This window comes from Schistocerca serialis, chromosome 1 (assembly GCF_023864345.2).
Source record: "Schistocerca serialis cubense isolate TAMUIC-IGC-003099 chromosome 1, iqSchSeri2.2, whole genome shotgun sequence".
Classification (NCBI taxonomy): Eukaryota; Metazoa; Arthropoda; class Insecta; order Orthoptera; family Acrididae; genus Schistocerca; species Schistocerca serialis.
In genome coordinates this window covers 847,047,317-847,063,240 of record NC_064638.1, presented here as the reverse complement: position 1 = coordinate 847,063,240, position 15,924 = coordinate 847,047,317, and the positions used below count along the sequence as shown (strand labels likewise).

Below are 15,924 nucleotides of genomic sequence, written 5' to 3'. Positions count from 1 at the left end.
AAATCGTGAAATATGGTTCACACAGCGCCGAATTACATTTCATTGCTGGTCCGTGGTTAGTAGACTGGACTCGCATCCGGGAGAACGATGCTTTAAATTCGTGTCCGGCCATCCACATTTAGGTTTCCCGTGATTTCCCTAAATCACTCCAGGCAAATGCCGGGTCGGTTCCTTTGAAAACGCACGTCCGATTTCCTTCCCTATTCTTAAAAACATCCCGAGCTTGCGCTTCGTCTCTAATGGCCTCGATGTCGACGGGACGTTAAAGGCTAGTTTTTCTTCCTCCTCGGATTTCACTGATTTCTTGTGAATAAGTCATAAGTAAATCTCCAGTTCATATTTCCGATTTCACAGCGACTATAATTGGAATCATTTATTAATGTTTTCTCGTATCTCACTCAGCATTAGCACGTCTAGATATTGACAGATAATTATAAAAAATATGATAGGAGGGTTTTCACTCAGTATTGTGTTTAACGCAGATAATCAAGTCATTACCAACGAATACACTGAATCTTACAACCGGACAACATTACGACTATCGTCTTGGGCCAAATATAAAATTTCGCAAATACGGTGGTGGATGAAATCTTTTTTACAAAAAGTATCATCGAGGTGGCAATCGTGAGCGGAACCAGGATTTCGTTGAATTTGTGTGGAAGAATGACATACGAGGGGTTTTAAATAAGTAGGGCAAAACATTTTATTTCTGGAAGCAGGTTGGTTTCGTTCAGGATTCCACTAAACCATATTATTCTCCACCCTTCTGGCTGCAAAACACTATTTTTGAACATAATCTCCGTTCAATGCGACTGCATTACATCCACATGATACCATTCTACTGATCGACGTCGGATCCAACGTCGTGCTGCTTCAATTACCTCCTCAACGTCCACGTACTGCTTCCCGTGGAGTGCATCCTTCGTTGGGCCGAAGCGATGGCAGCTCATTCTGATCTTCTGTCAGGCGGCGAAGAAGCCAGCGGGCACACACCTTTGAGTACCCCAACTGGGAGACCAACGAGTCAGCACTACCAAGAGAGACGTCCAGTTGCGCAACGAGTGTTTCATTGCGATACGTTGATCATTCGAATCAGAGTGCCCGCACGTTCCAAAATTTCAGGTGTCACAGCTGTGTGTGGCCGGCCGGCACGCGAGACATCGGACAGGTTTGCACGACCTTGTTGCGATGATGACAGAGGCCTCGCACAACGACTCACCGCGCTTTTGTTCATCGCCAGGTCTCCTTAGACATTCTGCATCCGCATATGAATACCTGCGATGCGCTGGTTTTGCACCAAACGAAACTCAGTGACACCTCTCTGCTTGGAACGTACATCCGTTACAGACGCCAGTTTGAAGGTTACGTATGGCGCCCCCACCTACCGGAATTTCATGAAACTATAAGCGCTGAAGCGGAAACATTCCACCGTGTCCCACAACAAATGCCGCATTTTTCAGTCGAAATAGGCAGAGGAAAAAAGTGTTGCATCACTTACTGAATGCATCTTGTAATTGCATTCAGATCATCAAGAGAATGTATCGTTTTTGGTAAAAGGTACACCGTTCCGAGATCCCAACTTCTACATCAAATAGTCATATTCTTATTGAGTGCTGTAGGAATCAAATAATAACTGTCATATTCGTATGTGATTCAAATGAATAATGCATGATTCTGTATGCTGAAAAAGATGACAAAAATCATGCCTGATAGCAGGAAACAGTACAATGAATAGAGTTTCATCGTGTACCAGTGTAATGTATTTCAAAATACTTTCTAAATTAATGCCGAAAACGGGAGAGATTTGTTAACCAGTTAAGTATCAGTCACAAAGAGAAGTGCACGCCATGTTAGTCGGTGTCGCAAGGACTGAGCTGGGACAGCAGGAGTTCCCGCGAAAGCCGCGCTATCAATGAACGTAACGGCCGAGGCGCCGCGGAACGCGTAGTGCCGTAAGTGAGCCGCGTGTAGCCGAGAAAGCACGTGCGGAACTAGAGGGAGAAAGCGTTTTCGCGCTTAACTGCGCGGCGGCGCAGGCGGCAGTTCTTCTGCCCGCGCCGGATTCCGCAACACGGGCACGCGGCAGCCAGTAGTGGCCGACAACTGTCAGCCGCCGCGCTAACCCACAGGCGGCAGCGGGACTCGACAGCGCGAGAGTCACGTAGCTCAGCCACTCAGCTCTCCCACCTTAACTACCTTACCCTTTTGTAGCCAGCCTGCATGGTCTGGATCCCGGTATGTGCGCAGATGTAGGTTTTAAATTTATCGTTAGTATGCAAAGGACTTGGTTGGTGGGCTGAACCGAAAGGATTTTGGGTCGCCAGTCTCCTGACTGGTTTGATGCCGCCCGCCACGCATTCCTCTCCTGTGCTAATTTTTATCTGCAACCTACGTCATCAATTATTTGTTGGATTGATTCCAATCTCTGTAATGCTCTGCAGTTTGTACCATCGACAGCTCCTTCTAGTACCATGGAAGCTATTCCCTAATGCCTTAACACAGGGCTTCCCAACCTTTTCAGCTGGTGGACCCCTTCCTCAGTCGAAAATCCGTAGCGGACGCCTAGTCTGTTCCCAATGACTCCCCCCCCCCCCCCCCCCTGAAGTATCAACAGTCTTTGGTTTAGAGATGAACGAAAACAACTAAGGTCAAAAATCGACTTATGACATTTGTAGTGCACTGACAAAGCAAGTTTAACATTTAATGATGCCTGGGGCCGCATACGTGCCAGCGAGTGCTGTGATTGGTAGACAAAGCTCGCTCCGCGCATGCGTAAAAGGTTTCAGCGCATCTACCGCCGTTAGCCGGCGCACAAACGACCCCCTTATTGTTGCGAAACAGTCGATCAGAGAAGCCGCATTCTCCGGCACTAAACTGTGTATGCGTTCTCACTTAGGAACCGCAAAGGCTGCTTGGGAATACGACCCGAAGTAAAAGTACACTTTTTTTTCACACAAAAAAATAGTGATGAATTTGATTTTCTCATTTTTATTCAATAATTTTACTCATTATTTTACACGATTTCGTGAAGGGCGGCCGCGGACCCCCTAGAAAGAGCCGGCGGACCCCTAAGGGGTCCGCGGACCACACGTTGGGAAGCCCTGCCTTAACAGATGTCCCATCATCTTGTCCCTTCTTCTTTTCAGTGTTTTCCTTATGTTTCTTAACTCGTCGTACCTTGTCAGTCCGCCAAATTTTACAACATTCTTGTGTAGCACCACATCTCAAAGGCTTCGATTCTTTTCTTTTCCTTTTTCCCAGCCCGCATCTCGTGGTCGTGCGGTAGCGTTCCCGCTTCCCACGCCCGAGTTCCCGGGTTCGATTCCCGGCGGGGTCAGGGATTTTCTCTGCCTCGTGATGGCTGGGTGTTGTGTGATGTCCTTAGGTTAGTTAGGTTTAAGTAGTTCTAAGTTATAGGGGACTGATGACCATAGATGTTAAGTTCCATAGTGCTCAGAGCTAACCTTTTTCTCAGAGTCCAGGTTTCACTACAATGCTACGCTCCAATCGCACATTCTCAGAAATGTCTTCCTCAAATTAAGACCTATGTTTGATACTAGCAGACTTCTCTTGGCCGGGAATGCTCTTTCTGCCACTGTTAGCCTGCTTTGTTTTACTCCTTGCTCCGTCCATCATGGGTTTCTTTGCAGGTTTCATTAACTTAATCTACTTCGGGATCCCCAGTTCCGATGTTAAGTTTCTCGCTATTCTCATTTATGCTGCTTCTCGTTACTTTCGTCTTCCTTCGATTTACTGTCAATCCATATTCTGCACTCATTAGACTGGCCATTCCATTCAACACATCATGTAATTGGTCTTCACTTTCACTGAGGGTTGCCATGTCATCAGCGAATGTTGTCATTGATATCCTTTCACCCTGAATTGTAATCCCACTTTTGAAGCTTTCCTTTATTTCCCTCATTACTCCTCTGATCTGTAGACTGGACAGTAGGTTCGAAAGACTACACCCCTGTCCTTCATCCTTTTCAATGGATAGCGTCTTGAAAAGATGATAAAATGTGGACACCAACAAAAGTAAAACAATGGCAATATGATGTAGTCAAATTAAATCAGGCGATGCTGAGGGAATTAGATTAGGAAGTGAGCCACTCAGCAGAATACGTGACTGTCAGAACTCGACAGGATACAAAATGCAGAATGCTTTTAATTACTGTGAACTGTTGCTCAGAGGATGGCTAAAAGAAAGAATTATATCGACCACGACCACCCAACCTGCGCTTTTAAACTAAACTGAACACCCGTCGTGGGAGCCTTCATTGTACTGCCAAAAGCAAATCTGAAATAGTGATAACATAAAAGCAGCTCCGCGATCAGCATCACAGGACTCCTCAATACAGACTGGCCACCTTGACGTTACCGAATGGTGTGATCCGGTTGTGATCCTATCCGTCGTCAGCTTTACTGACTTTTTAGCCGTCACTTCTCATTCAAGTAATTTGCTTAATTGGCATCACGGGGCTGAGTGGGTTCCGTCGCAGTGCTCCCACCAAGGAAAAGTCCTTGGTAGCACCGAAAATGGAGCCCGGGTCTACTGAAGCGTATTCAGACATCTAAGGCAGTGAGACGTTTATTTTACTAATTAATTGGTGTCTGAAATAAATAGACTGATCCAGACAACTTTTGTAGCTATAGCATTTTATCTCTATCCTCTAGAGACATCGGTTTTTAAATATAATGTCCAAAAAGCTTATTTCAGACAATATTTATCTGTGAAAGGAAGATTATCACGTTCGGATTCCTTAAAATTCGTATAGAAAACCTAGTTGCGTCTGGTATCATGGCACTTTCTACCAACGACATAAACTCTCCCAGATTTAATCGAGTTTATTGGCAATCATCTGAGGTTTGGACTCTGAAAGTATAATTCGCCCATATTGAAATTATTTATATTACCTGTGGGGCATTGATTGCAATGTCATGTTTTATGACTGCAGCGGAAATGACGTAGAGGCGGGCGAGATATACAGACAGGTGACTGAATATTTGATGTTCAAAAGAGATTTTTGGCTGGTTATTAAGAGGTGGTAAAAAGAATAGGCGACGTAATGGAAGATGGGAGTAGGATATCAGAAGAGGATAATGTATGGAAAAGTCTTGAAGGGCCCTTAATGGATGTAATTTGCTGCTGCTGCTCCTCCTGATGGTGATGATGACGAATTCGAATTCTATTGATTTCATTATCTTCTTCTTTTTTTGCTTTTTCCACATCTATTCTGGTTCTATATTGTATTTTAGCAATGGGTCCGAATCAGTAAGGGTACTTGGTAGGAGAGTCTGCAAGTATTCGGCATTCACTTTTCACATACAGGGTATATCGGATATAAGTGGGGGTATTTTTGTATGTGGTGCCTTAATATGTGCACACATCAGTGTTAATTGTTTTTCTTTGCGTTGAACAGTCTTCCCACAAATACGTCACACAGTTTGCTCCCTGATGCTCATAGTGTGGTCGTAGCTGCACCAGTAACTGAACTACGCCTGACAGTATAGACTAACCGGTTTGCGTCCACGCGTGCACTGTGCAACACCTGACTTGGAGCCCAGGGGAGAACAAGCATTAATGGCTTGCTCTTTTCACATGAACTTGGAAGTAGAGCCCACCTAAAAACGTATTACTCATAACGGCTATAATTAGTAGTCTGAAAATGAAGTAAATACTAATGTAATGTTGTTCAGTGCACTGTCCGCGGTCGCCAGTCGAAGTATCTATACTTGCCCCCGTTATACCTGTAAATTTTCGGTGTGCGTGTGGCCCTCAATGGTGTGCTTTTGCCGTGTCCAGATGACTGCGGCCTGCTGCCGGACCACCCGACGTGCCAGGTGAAGTGCCAGAACGGCGCCTGCCTCGACTCCCAGTGCCACTGCAACGACGGCTTTGGAGGCTGCGGCTGCGAAGTTCCAGGTAAGCGTCTCCTAAGACCTGCTATTTGTTTTATTTTCAAACTCATTTCCAGACTTACTTTGTTGATTTCCATCGCGTCTAAAATACACTTTACCAAACTCCAGTCAAATACCGGGTGATCAAAAAGTCGGTATAAATATGAAAACTTAATAAACCACGAAATAATGTAGATAGAGAGGTAAAAATTGACACACATGCTTGGAATGACATGGAGTTTTATTAGAACCAAAAAAGAAAAAAACACAAATTATTTCTAGACGCGTGATAGATCTCTTGTGCGCGTCGTTTGGTGATGATCGTGTGCTCAGCCGCCACTTTCGTCATGCTTGGCCTCCCAGGTCCCCAGACCTCAGTCCGTGCGATTATTGGCTTTGGGGTTACCTGAAGCCGCAAGTGTATCGTGATCGACCGACATCTCTAGGGATGCCGAAAGGCAACATCCGACGCCAATGCCTCACCATAACTCCGGACATGCTTTACAGTGCTGTTCACAACATTACAGCTACTGTTGAGGAATGATGGTGGACATATTGAGCATTTCCTGTAAAGAACACAATCTTTGCTTTGTCTTACTTTGTTATGCTAATTATTGCTATTCTATCAGATGAAGCGCCATCTCTCGGACATTTTTTGAACGTTTGTATTTTTTTTTATTTATTTATTTATTTTTTTTTTTTTGTTCCAATAAAACCCCATGTCATTCCAAGCTTGGGTGTCAATCTGTACCTCTCTATCTACATTATTCCGTGATTTATTCAGTTTTCAAGTTTATACTGACTTTTTGATCACTCGGTATTTACCTTAACTATTTCTCTGTTATTTTAAGCCTCTTCGAACATGTAGTTTAGAAGTTTCCTTTTTTGCAGCTGGTTTTATGAATTTTCTCTTAAAGAAGACTGGGAGAACAGTTTTTCCAAACATGTATTTTTTACGTAATAACGCTTCTTTTCCGATCTGCTGCAAGAGGAAAAATTTGGTAACTGTATAATAGCATTCCGTCGCCATTTTTTCAAAGGTCCTATACCTCTTAACTGTGTGTGTCATTCAGCATTTATATAAGTTTCACTTTCCAGTTTGTTATAAAAACCTTATTCAGGTTTTTTGCACATAGGACTTACTGAAAATTGTCGACAGTTACTAAAATCACCGCATTTCTTCTCCCTTTTTCTTTATACTCCTTGATGTTCACGTATAGTCGGCTCGAAAGCTATTAAATTGTTTGCCACTACGTGTTGCCTATTTGCCAAGTAAGTAAAATTGTCTTTACGTCCAACTCCTCACGTGTATTGGACTTGCAATGAAGTTACCTTCAACGGATCAACGCTCTCACATGCAACTTCACTAATTGCTGTGTTTCCTTACACGTGATCTTAGAAACGACTTTCCTACAACGTAATTTCGAGCAAATTTTCTTTCTAATTTTCCTCTGTGGAATTATCTCCGTTTTAAGAGATTTCAATTTAACAAGGCAAAATCTCTAGAGTACATTTTTTCTTGCAGACGGAAACGACATTATTCGAAACAATGATGGTTTTTTTCGCCATCGGAAAGAGTGATTAATCAGTTCTCTCGTGGTATTTCTAATGATCTCCAAGTACTTACATTTTCAAACTTCTTCTACTTTTTAGTTTCTCATATTTATCACTTTGTCTATTTATATTCCGTGCTGAGTGATGAAAGGTTTCATCGTTTCTGCCATGATTCCTTCTTTGTTTCATTTAGTCTCAGTAACTATTGAAAGATTGTACCTAAACATGTTTACTTTCTCTTCAACCTCAAGCGGCCCAGCGCAAATGCTTTCATGAAAATATTGAAGCTAATGGAAGTCTAAGTAGGATGAATGTATTCCTTAGATCAATGGTTTCATATTACACTTCAAACTGTGGCCTCGAATGTTCGGTATTTGTAGCATGGCGTGTCACGTATTGTTTCAGATGAGAACGAGTGCAAGTACCGTCCTTGCGACGTGTTCGCACACTGCACAAACACTCTAGGCAGCTTCCACTGTTCCTGTTTCCCTGGGTACACCGGCGATGGCTTCTCTTGTCAAGGTGAGTACAACAAGATCTTTAACTTAAAGGCCACTGCAACAGTTGTTCTCCTGCCTTCCCCGTATCCTGGGGCAATGGCCGGGGAGAGGAGTAGGAGGGTGGGAGGAAGAGAGAGATTTCTGTTGGGTGCGGCTGAAACCGCAGTACATTTCTAAATCCTTCACTTGAGATACTACAGACGAATGGCGTTTCGTGCAATTGTTACGTAATTTTCAGTTGCTTACTGCAGCCCAGTCTTCCCTTTTCCCAGCCACTTAAAGAGAGAGACACGTGATGGCGAGACGTCATCTGGGGAGCGCGAGGGGCCTTGGTTCGGCGGCAGTCCTTGGCCCACATCCCGCAGCGGGTCCGCTTTCCTCACATTACCGATTACTGGCCCGGTTCAGCGAAAAGCAATTAACTACCTGTTGCAATAAACGCAGTATCTTCGAAACGTCACGTCTACAACTGCAATTGCAGACTGAGTCACCGCAGTTTTGTCATACAGCGTGGAAATTGAGGCACGTCTTTTGAACAATATCTGTGCTGGTCGTTCATATCTTCAGGACAGGAATCACAACAGACGAAGACTGGTTGCTCAAGTTGTAAGCGGTCTGCTCTATTTGAAATTTGGTTTACGAGCGCGAGTAAAACCCAACATAACCAGAATTGGAAAAATCGTGTCCTAAACTGGATAAATGAAATTAATTAACGAACGCAGTCTGACTGTAACATGACCAACAGAAGTTGACTGAGCAGAACACACTTACGTCAACAACGCAACGATAAAATAGCAGGCATAACATCAGTAAACTGAACACAAGTGAACATGAAATATCATTTCTAATATTCCAGCAATGCGAAATGTGTTTTATCAATTGGACTTTTAGTCAGTCGGGGCGCACTGGGGATGTCAAACTTGTTTTGCGATTACAACAGTCAAATACGAAACACTGAACATATACACTACTGTAGAATCACCTACGACGTCTCTCAAAGTTGCATCAGCACCATGACTTACCTTGTTGTTGTTGTTGTTGTTCTCCGAATGACTACTGCAGCCTACATCCTTATGGTTCAAATGATTCAAATGGCTCTGAGCAATATGGGACTCAACTGCTGAGGTCATTAGTCCCCTAGAACTTAGAACTAGTTAAACCTAACTAACCTAAGGACATCACAAACATCCATGCCCGAGGCAGGATTCGAACCTGCGACCGTAACGGTCTTGCGGTTCCAGACTACATCCTTATGTAACTACCTACTGTATTCATCTATTGGCCTTCCTCGAAAATCCTGTCCCCCCCCCCCCCCCCCCCCGCCCCTCCGCTCAGTACTAAATTGGTGATCCCTTGATGTCTCACATTGTGTCCAATGTCCTATCAACCGATCTCTTCTTTTAGTGAATTTGTTCCACAAACTTCTTTTCTCCCCTTTTCTATTGAGCACTTCCTCATTAGTTACACGATCTACCATATAATCTTCAGCATTCTTATGTGGCTCCACATTTCAAAAGCCTCTGTTCCCTGTTTGTCTAAACTATCATCCATGCTTCACTTCCATACATGGCTACAAACCATACATATACTTTCAGAGAAAGACTTCCTATCACTTAAACCTATATTTGATGTTAACAAATTTCTCCTCATCAGAAACTCTCTACTTCGGTCAGTTATTTTGATGCCCAAATAGCAAAACTCTCTATTACTTTAACTGTCTCGTTTCCTAACCTAATTCCCTCAGCATTACCTGATTTAATTCGACAACATTCCATTACCCTTGTCTTACTTTTGTTGCTGTTCATGTAATATCCTTCTTTCAAGACACAGATCATTCCATTCAACTGCTGTTTCAAGTCTTTCGCTGTCTCTGACATAATTATAATGTCATCGGCAAACCTCAAAGTTTTTGTTTCTTCTCCCTGGACTTTGATTTCTGCTCCAAATTTTTCTTTGGTTTCCTTTACTGCTTGCTGACTCTGCAGATTAAATAACGTCGGTGATCTGCTAGAAACCTCTCTCACTCATTTCTGAACCACTGCTTCCCTTTCATGCTCCTCAATCCTAATTTGCTGTAAAACGCGTGCAGAAAACTGGAATACATCATGTTTTGAGTAGGAGGTGCTATTTATAACATTAAATATTGGACGAAATTGTCAATTGCAACAGTTATCAAAGACAAAGGTTGCGTTTGGCAACATGAGATCAGAAAATGGCTGCAGAATAAAAGTCATGCCAATGTAATTAAATACCCAGTGATGACCAAGAAAGTTGAAATGAAAGAGAATCTTTAAGCTTCACGTCATATAATCCATTCGATAATCAAGTCAAGAGCTTAATACATGACGTCTTAGTAGCACAAAGACATGGTAAGCCAGATTTGCAAACCTAGTATAAACCAAGTTTCTATACACGATACAAATATCTTATCCGCCAAACTGAACGGATGTGTGACTGGGTTCACTGTACTGCTCTTCAGATTAAATAACTGAACTCGGATTCTGTACCAAGCCCTGTGGCTACTGACCTCATAGGACAAAGAATTATAAATGACATGCGCAACATAATTTCACTCGCGGCTTTCATACCAACTTCGCAACGTGAATCTGGTGAAATTTAACCATGAAGTCCAGGTGCCTCACGAATGCTTAATGAAATAACTTCGCATGTAGGCATTGCCTATGGATAATCCCAACAACATAAAAAATCTCAGCAAGCAGCAAGAACAGCAATCGGTTGCATTCGACCCAGCACGTCTCTTATGCACGTGGACAGCGCACGACGGACTTACTCAAACTTCATCCCAAAGTCCCGCGCTCTGTGTGTATCGATGTGATTCGAGAGCTAAACCGGAGACCAAACACATGACATTCCATGAGCTTCAAAGAATACATATGCTAACCAAACTGTTTGCAGTCGATTCTTAGAAACAAAATACTTTGCATTAGTTCAGCAATAACTGGTTCGCGAAACAAAGTACTAACATAACTGAAAAAAATTGAAAGTGGTTAAGTAACAGGAAACTTTCAAAGTACAGTCAGAGTAGCCCCTTTGTGAGCCACAAAACGTTGTGCACTCGTTCTGAACGTAACATTAAACTTCTTTCGTACGAGAAGACCTTAATTTTTTTTAGTAATGTTGTCATCCATATCCGTGTAAAACATTTCATTATTATTATTATTATTTCAGGGGAGACAATTGATACATTTTATCAGTACTATCCATCTGGTCTTTGCCAGGAGGTGGTCTTCTGCAAAAACAACACCGACGAGGAGCGTGGTCCAACACATTTGCCGCCAAGGATTCAACTGACAATTCGAAATCATTCTAGATTTCCATGTTTATTAGCTTCCTGTAATTTTCTTGGCCTTTCATACAGTTCTAATCCAGAGTAAATAAGAAACATCATTCAAAACACTAAAGTTTCCATTACATAATTTTGTGTCTAATGTCGCGTCTTCCGTTGCAGAGTGGTACAATCCGATAGAGTAATACTGAGAATGATAACATGTGTTGACACCGCTACAGCCTGAATGCTACTCACGTCTCACAAATTAGCCACCGTTCTATAGCTATACTGTAATCGAAGTCGTATTTTACTCAAAAAAAATAATGGGTAGGATATCAAAATGCTGCGAACTAAAATACGGAGACGAAATGTAAAACCAGCACATAATATACGTTCTTAAGGGCTAACCAAGCTAAGTACTGGTCCTTTGATAGCGAGGCATCAAAACTGTTTGCAACGAAAGTATGTTCCATTGTCAGGTTTGTAGGACAGGAACCCTAATGGAAATAACTCGAACATTATTAACAGTTTCGCTTGTAGGTGTTTTCCTGCATACTCTAGATCGATTACTACCGCATTAAATCTGATACTTTATTGCTTATTTGTAGTCAGGAGTATCTCCGCCTTCAATTTTATTTTGATTTTGATTTTTATTTTTTAAATTTATTCAGATAAAGGGTTACGAAATTTTTTTCCCAAAAGTAGAAGGACACTCAGTACAAGTTCGATGGATAACGTAATTTCGAGGACGAGAGGCTGAGGAAGAATCATTATATCTCAGCCAGCGAGCAATTGGCTGCCACGTCGGCAACAAATGAGCAATTCATCGTGGCGTAGAAATGAAGTTAGCTGACTTCCGCTGCACTGAGTTTGTGATTGAGGAGACTTCCAGGACACTGAAAGAGCTGCGGCGAGGCAGTTAATGGGGTGCACAGCAGGCCAAGGATGGATGCCGGTTCCTGTTATTGCCGCCGGCACTTATTTGTGAGGAAACTCGTTACGGCGCGGTGTAACGAGGCAGCACCTCGATGCTTGCTGCTGAGTTTGAGATATGAGACGTGTCTTAACGTTCAGAGTTGAATCAACGTTCATCAGGCAAAATGATCTTCTGCAGGCAGGAAACCACGCACTGTAACTGGAGAAGAAAGGAAAGCTGATTCGTTGACGAACTAACACGACTGCGCGCTTGCACGATCTGAGTAACGGCCCTAATCCGTCTGCATTTTGGGGTCATTTAATGTAACATGGTCTGATCTGTGAGACCTGGAATAGTGACTCATAAGATGAAAATATGTTGAAGGGCCAAGAGATTGAAACTGATATAGATGCTATACATTGCCCGAAGAATCGTATTTCAATCGATAATCAAATAAATTACCTTCTCAGAGGACACGTATGAAGATTTTGCATAATGCTGATAAAGAACTGTAAGCACATACGACACTAGGAGAAAGTGCCCTGTCTTATATGCAATTTTACCTCTACGGCGCAAACTTCATTACATTTCCTCATTTGGATACCAACTCACATGAGCCAACGACGAGTCTGTCTCATGCCACTTGCGTGACGCATGGTAATTTCCAAGAAAATGTGGGGTGTTGCGAGACGAAAACACCTTTCTGGCCACCTTCTACTTTTAAAGAAACGCTGGTGACACAATGCAACTTGTTTCGGCTTTCTTTCCTTGTTTAGCAGGACATAAAATTATCACTTTTCAGATTTTGGATACAGTTTCTCATGACTTTGCTGGATCACTGAATGTCCTTCTCGAAACAACCTTCGCGTTTTAGCTTGTAACAGACATTACGCTTCGCCCCTCCTTAACAGCGCGGCGTAGCGTACGTTCGTGCCGCTAAACACGTCATTGCGACACTCAGTCCCGCTTTGCTACGATATTACACCACTGCCGGTGAAAAACTGGCAATCGGCGTTTTCGTATCAACTCTGTGCACTGTTGTATTCAAGAAGCAATTTTGATAAAGGTCGACACCGTCCACTGACGTACGAGACACGGTTCAAGAGTCACACCTTGCGCACAGTTGGCTATGGCCCAGAAGTAATTCGACTGCACTCTGACAAGTTCTAGGTCTGGTCATCATCCTGGAAACAAACAGCGCTAACTACCTCCGTTTTTTACATGAAACTTCGGGTCAAATGTGGATGATAGTAACTTGCTTACACGATATCTGCAGCTGCTCCGAAATGTCATAGATCTGTACAACAGGGAAGTTTTAAATTTCACAATCTCCGTTTAGTCTCTTACTGGGTTTTTGAAACATCCTCTGTAAACTTAGCAAAGAAAGGAAGTGTGGAAATGGAATTCAAAGGTAGGAATATTAGAAAATAAAATGGTAAAGTCCGCCTACGAAAAGCGAAACTGCGGATTACATTTCCCGTCCAGGCCACGGTGGAAATGACCGCAAAAAATGCGGACTCGGCAGTATGAAAGGAGGGAGAGAGTACTGTGTTGTCAGCAGAGAAACAGAAACAGCAGAATAGGTCGATCAGAACACCGCGGGACTGCTACGGTCGCAGGTTCGAATCCTGCCTCGGGCGTGGATGTGTGTGATGTCCTTAGGTTAGTTAGGTTTAAGTAGTTCTAAGTTCTAGGGGACTGATGACCACAGCAGTTAAGTCCCATAGTGCTCAGAGCCAGCCAGAACAGCTCAGTGACTTCGAACGTGGCCTAGCCATTGTATGTCAGCAAAGTAACCAGTTCGTCATGGACATTTCAAACTTTCTAAAAGTGCCCAATTCGATTTTTGGTGGTGTGATCGTGAAGTGGAAGCAACAACTACAGTTATCTAAACCCACAACCGTCGAGTATCGCGGAGGGTGGTTGTAGAAAACCACACGAAATCGGCGAAAGGAATCACTTGTGTGTTCGAAACAGCTAGGGAGTTCAAAAGAATAGGGTACGATGGTGGAGCAATTCATCGTTAAGTCAGACATTTCTGTAGTCAGTGCTAACAGACGCCTGAGGCGTTGCAAAGGGCGACGGCACTGGACAGTGGGTGACTAGAAACGAGTGATTTAGAGTGATGAATCACGATACATCCTGTGGGAGTCCGATGGAAGGGTTTCGGTTTGATGGATACCTGGAGAACGTTAACTCCCATCCCAAGAGTGATTTATGGACAAGGCGGTGTTACAGTAGGGGGGTCTTTGCTCACCTGGTTAGCCGTGCGGTTTAACGCACTGCTTTCCGGGTTGGGAAGGCGTGCCTGTCCCCGGCACGAATCCGCCCGGCGGACTAGTGTCGAGATCCGATGTACCGGTCACTCTGTGGATTGTTTTTAGGGCTGTTTTCGATCTGCCTCGGCGAATGTCGGCGATTGCTGCGCAAACACTTTCTCCACGTACGTACCATAATTACTCTACCACGCAAAAATTGGTGTTACTCTCGTCTGGTGTTAGACGTTCCTGGGGGGGGAGGGGGGGGGGGGGGTTGTCCACTGGGGGCTGAACCGCACAATAACCCTGGGTTGGGTATGGGGCGGCGGTGGGGTACGTGGACTGCTGTAGCCTGTTGTGGGGTTGTGAACCATTGAAGGCTACGGCGGGGACGAAGCCCCTCCGTCGTTTCTAGGACCCCAGTTCTATACAATAGAATACAATACAATAGGGGGTGCTTGCACTTCAGAAAATGGTAATTGGGGAAGGATATGATAAGATTTTACAGCACTGTGTAGTTCACACAGTAGAGGATCAGTTCGGAGACGGTGACTGTATCAGCACGACAGCGCACCCTGTCATAAAGCAGCATCTGTGATTTAACTGTTGGTAGAGAATAACGTTTTTTGAAATAGACTGCCCTGCCCAGAGCCCGACCTGAACCACTGGAACGACTCTGGGATGGGTTCAGACGTCGACTTCGCTGCAGACGCCAACGTCCAACACGACTACCTTCTTTGGTTTCGGCTCTTGAGGAATAATGGGTTGCCATTCCTCCAGAGACATTCAGACCCCTCACTGAAAGTGTCCCCAGCAGAGTTCAGGGCGTCACAAAGGCGAAGGGTGGATATATCCAATGTTAATATCCACCAAAAGGTGTACGGATAGTTTTAACAAGATAGTATGCAACAATAATAAGCATTCACAGATTCATCTGTCTAAGGGAAACTGGGAAGTTTCATAAATATTCGTATTTTAAGAAAGATTAATATCGCTATGTTTTAAATAAATTCTTTCGGGTAGTACTGCCTCTCACCTGACAAAAGCACCGAAATATGCATGTAGTGAAAACGCGCAGTGCAGCTTTGACGTGGCAACGCGTGACAGAGTGACAGGCGCCTGCTCGTCGGGGAGGAGCCGCCGGCGCATCGGGAGCAATTAGCAGGCGGCCAGGCGACTGCGCAGCCCCGCGCGCGGTCGTGGTCTGCTTGCAGAGTCGCCCGCTTCCGGCATGTGCGCGCCGCCTCCACGCACAGTGCGAACGCCGACACGCTACGACGCCGTTCCTGTGTCTCGAGCGGAAGTCACAGGCGCTGAAACAGCCGTTATAGCTCTGCTAGAGATAGCCGCGTGGAGAGGACAAAAGTTCCGAACACAATAGCAGAACCACTGTGTGACCCGTCCTCAGAAACGTTTCCGAAGTAAATCTTTCACTCTGCAGCCGAATGTGTGCTTTTTCGAAATTCCCTGACAGTTTGAAGCTGTGTTCGGACCGAGACTCGAATGTGG

The 15,924-nt window shown here is 44.0% G+C and overlaps 1 protein-coding gene across 1 annotated transcript in view; it reads left to right on the top strand.

Moving 5' to 3' along the window:
* Positions 1–15,924, top strand: part of LOC126439847 (uncharacterized) — a 604,845-nt gene that overhangs the window by 153,295 nt on the left and 435,626 nt on the right. Inside the window, 2 exon segments of the mRNA XM_050090598.1 lie at positions 5,804–5,923; positions 7,858–7,974. Of these exon segments, the coding sequence (XP_049946555.1) occupies positions 5,804–5,923; positions 7,858–7,974 (237 nt within the window).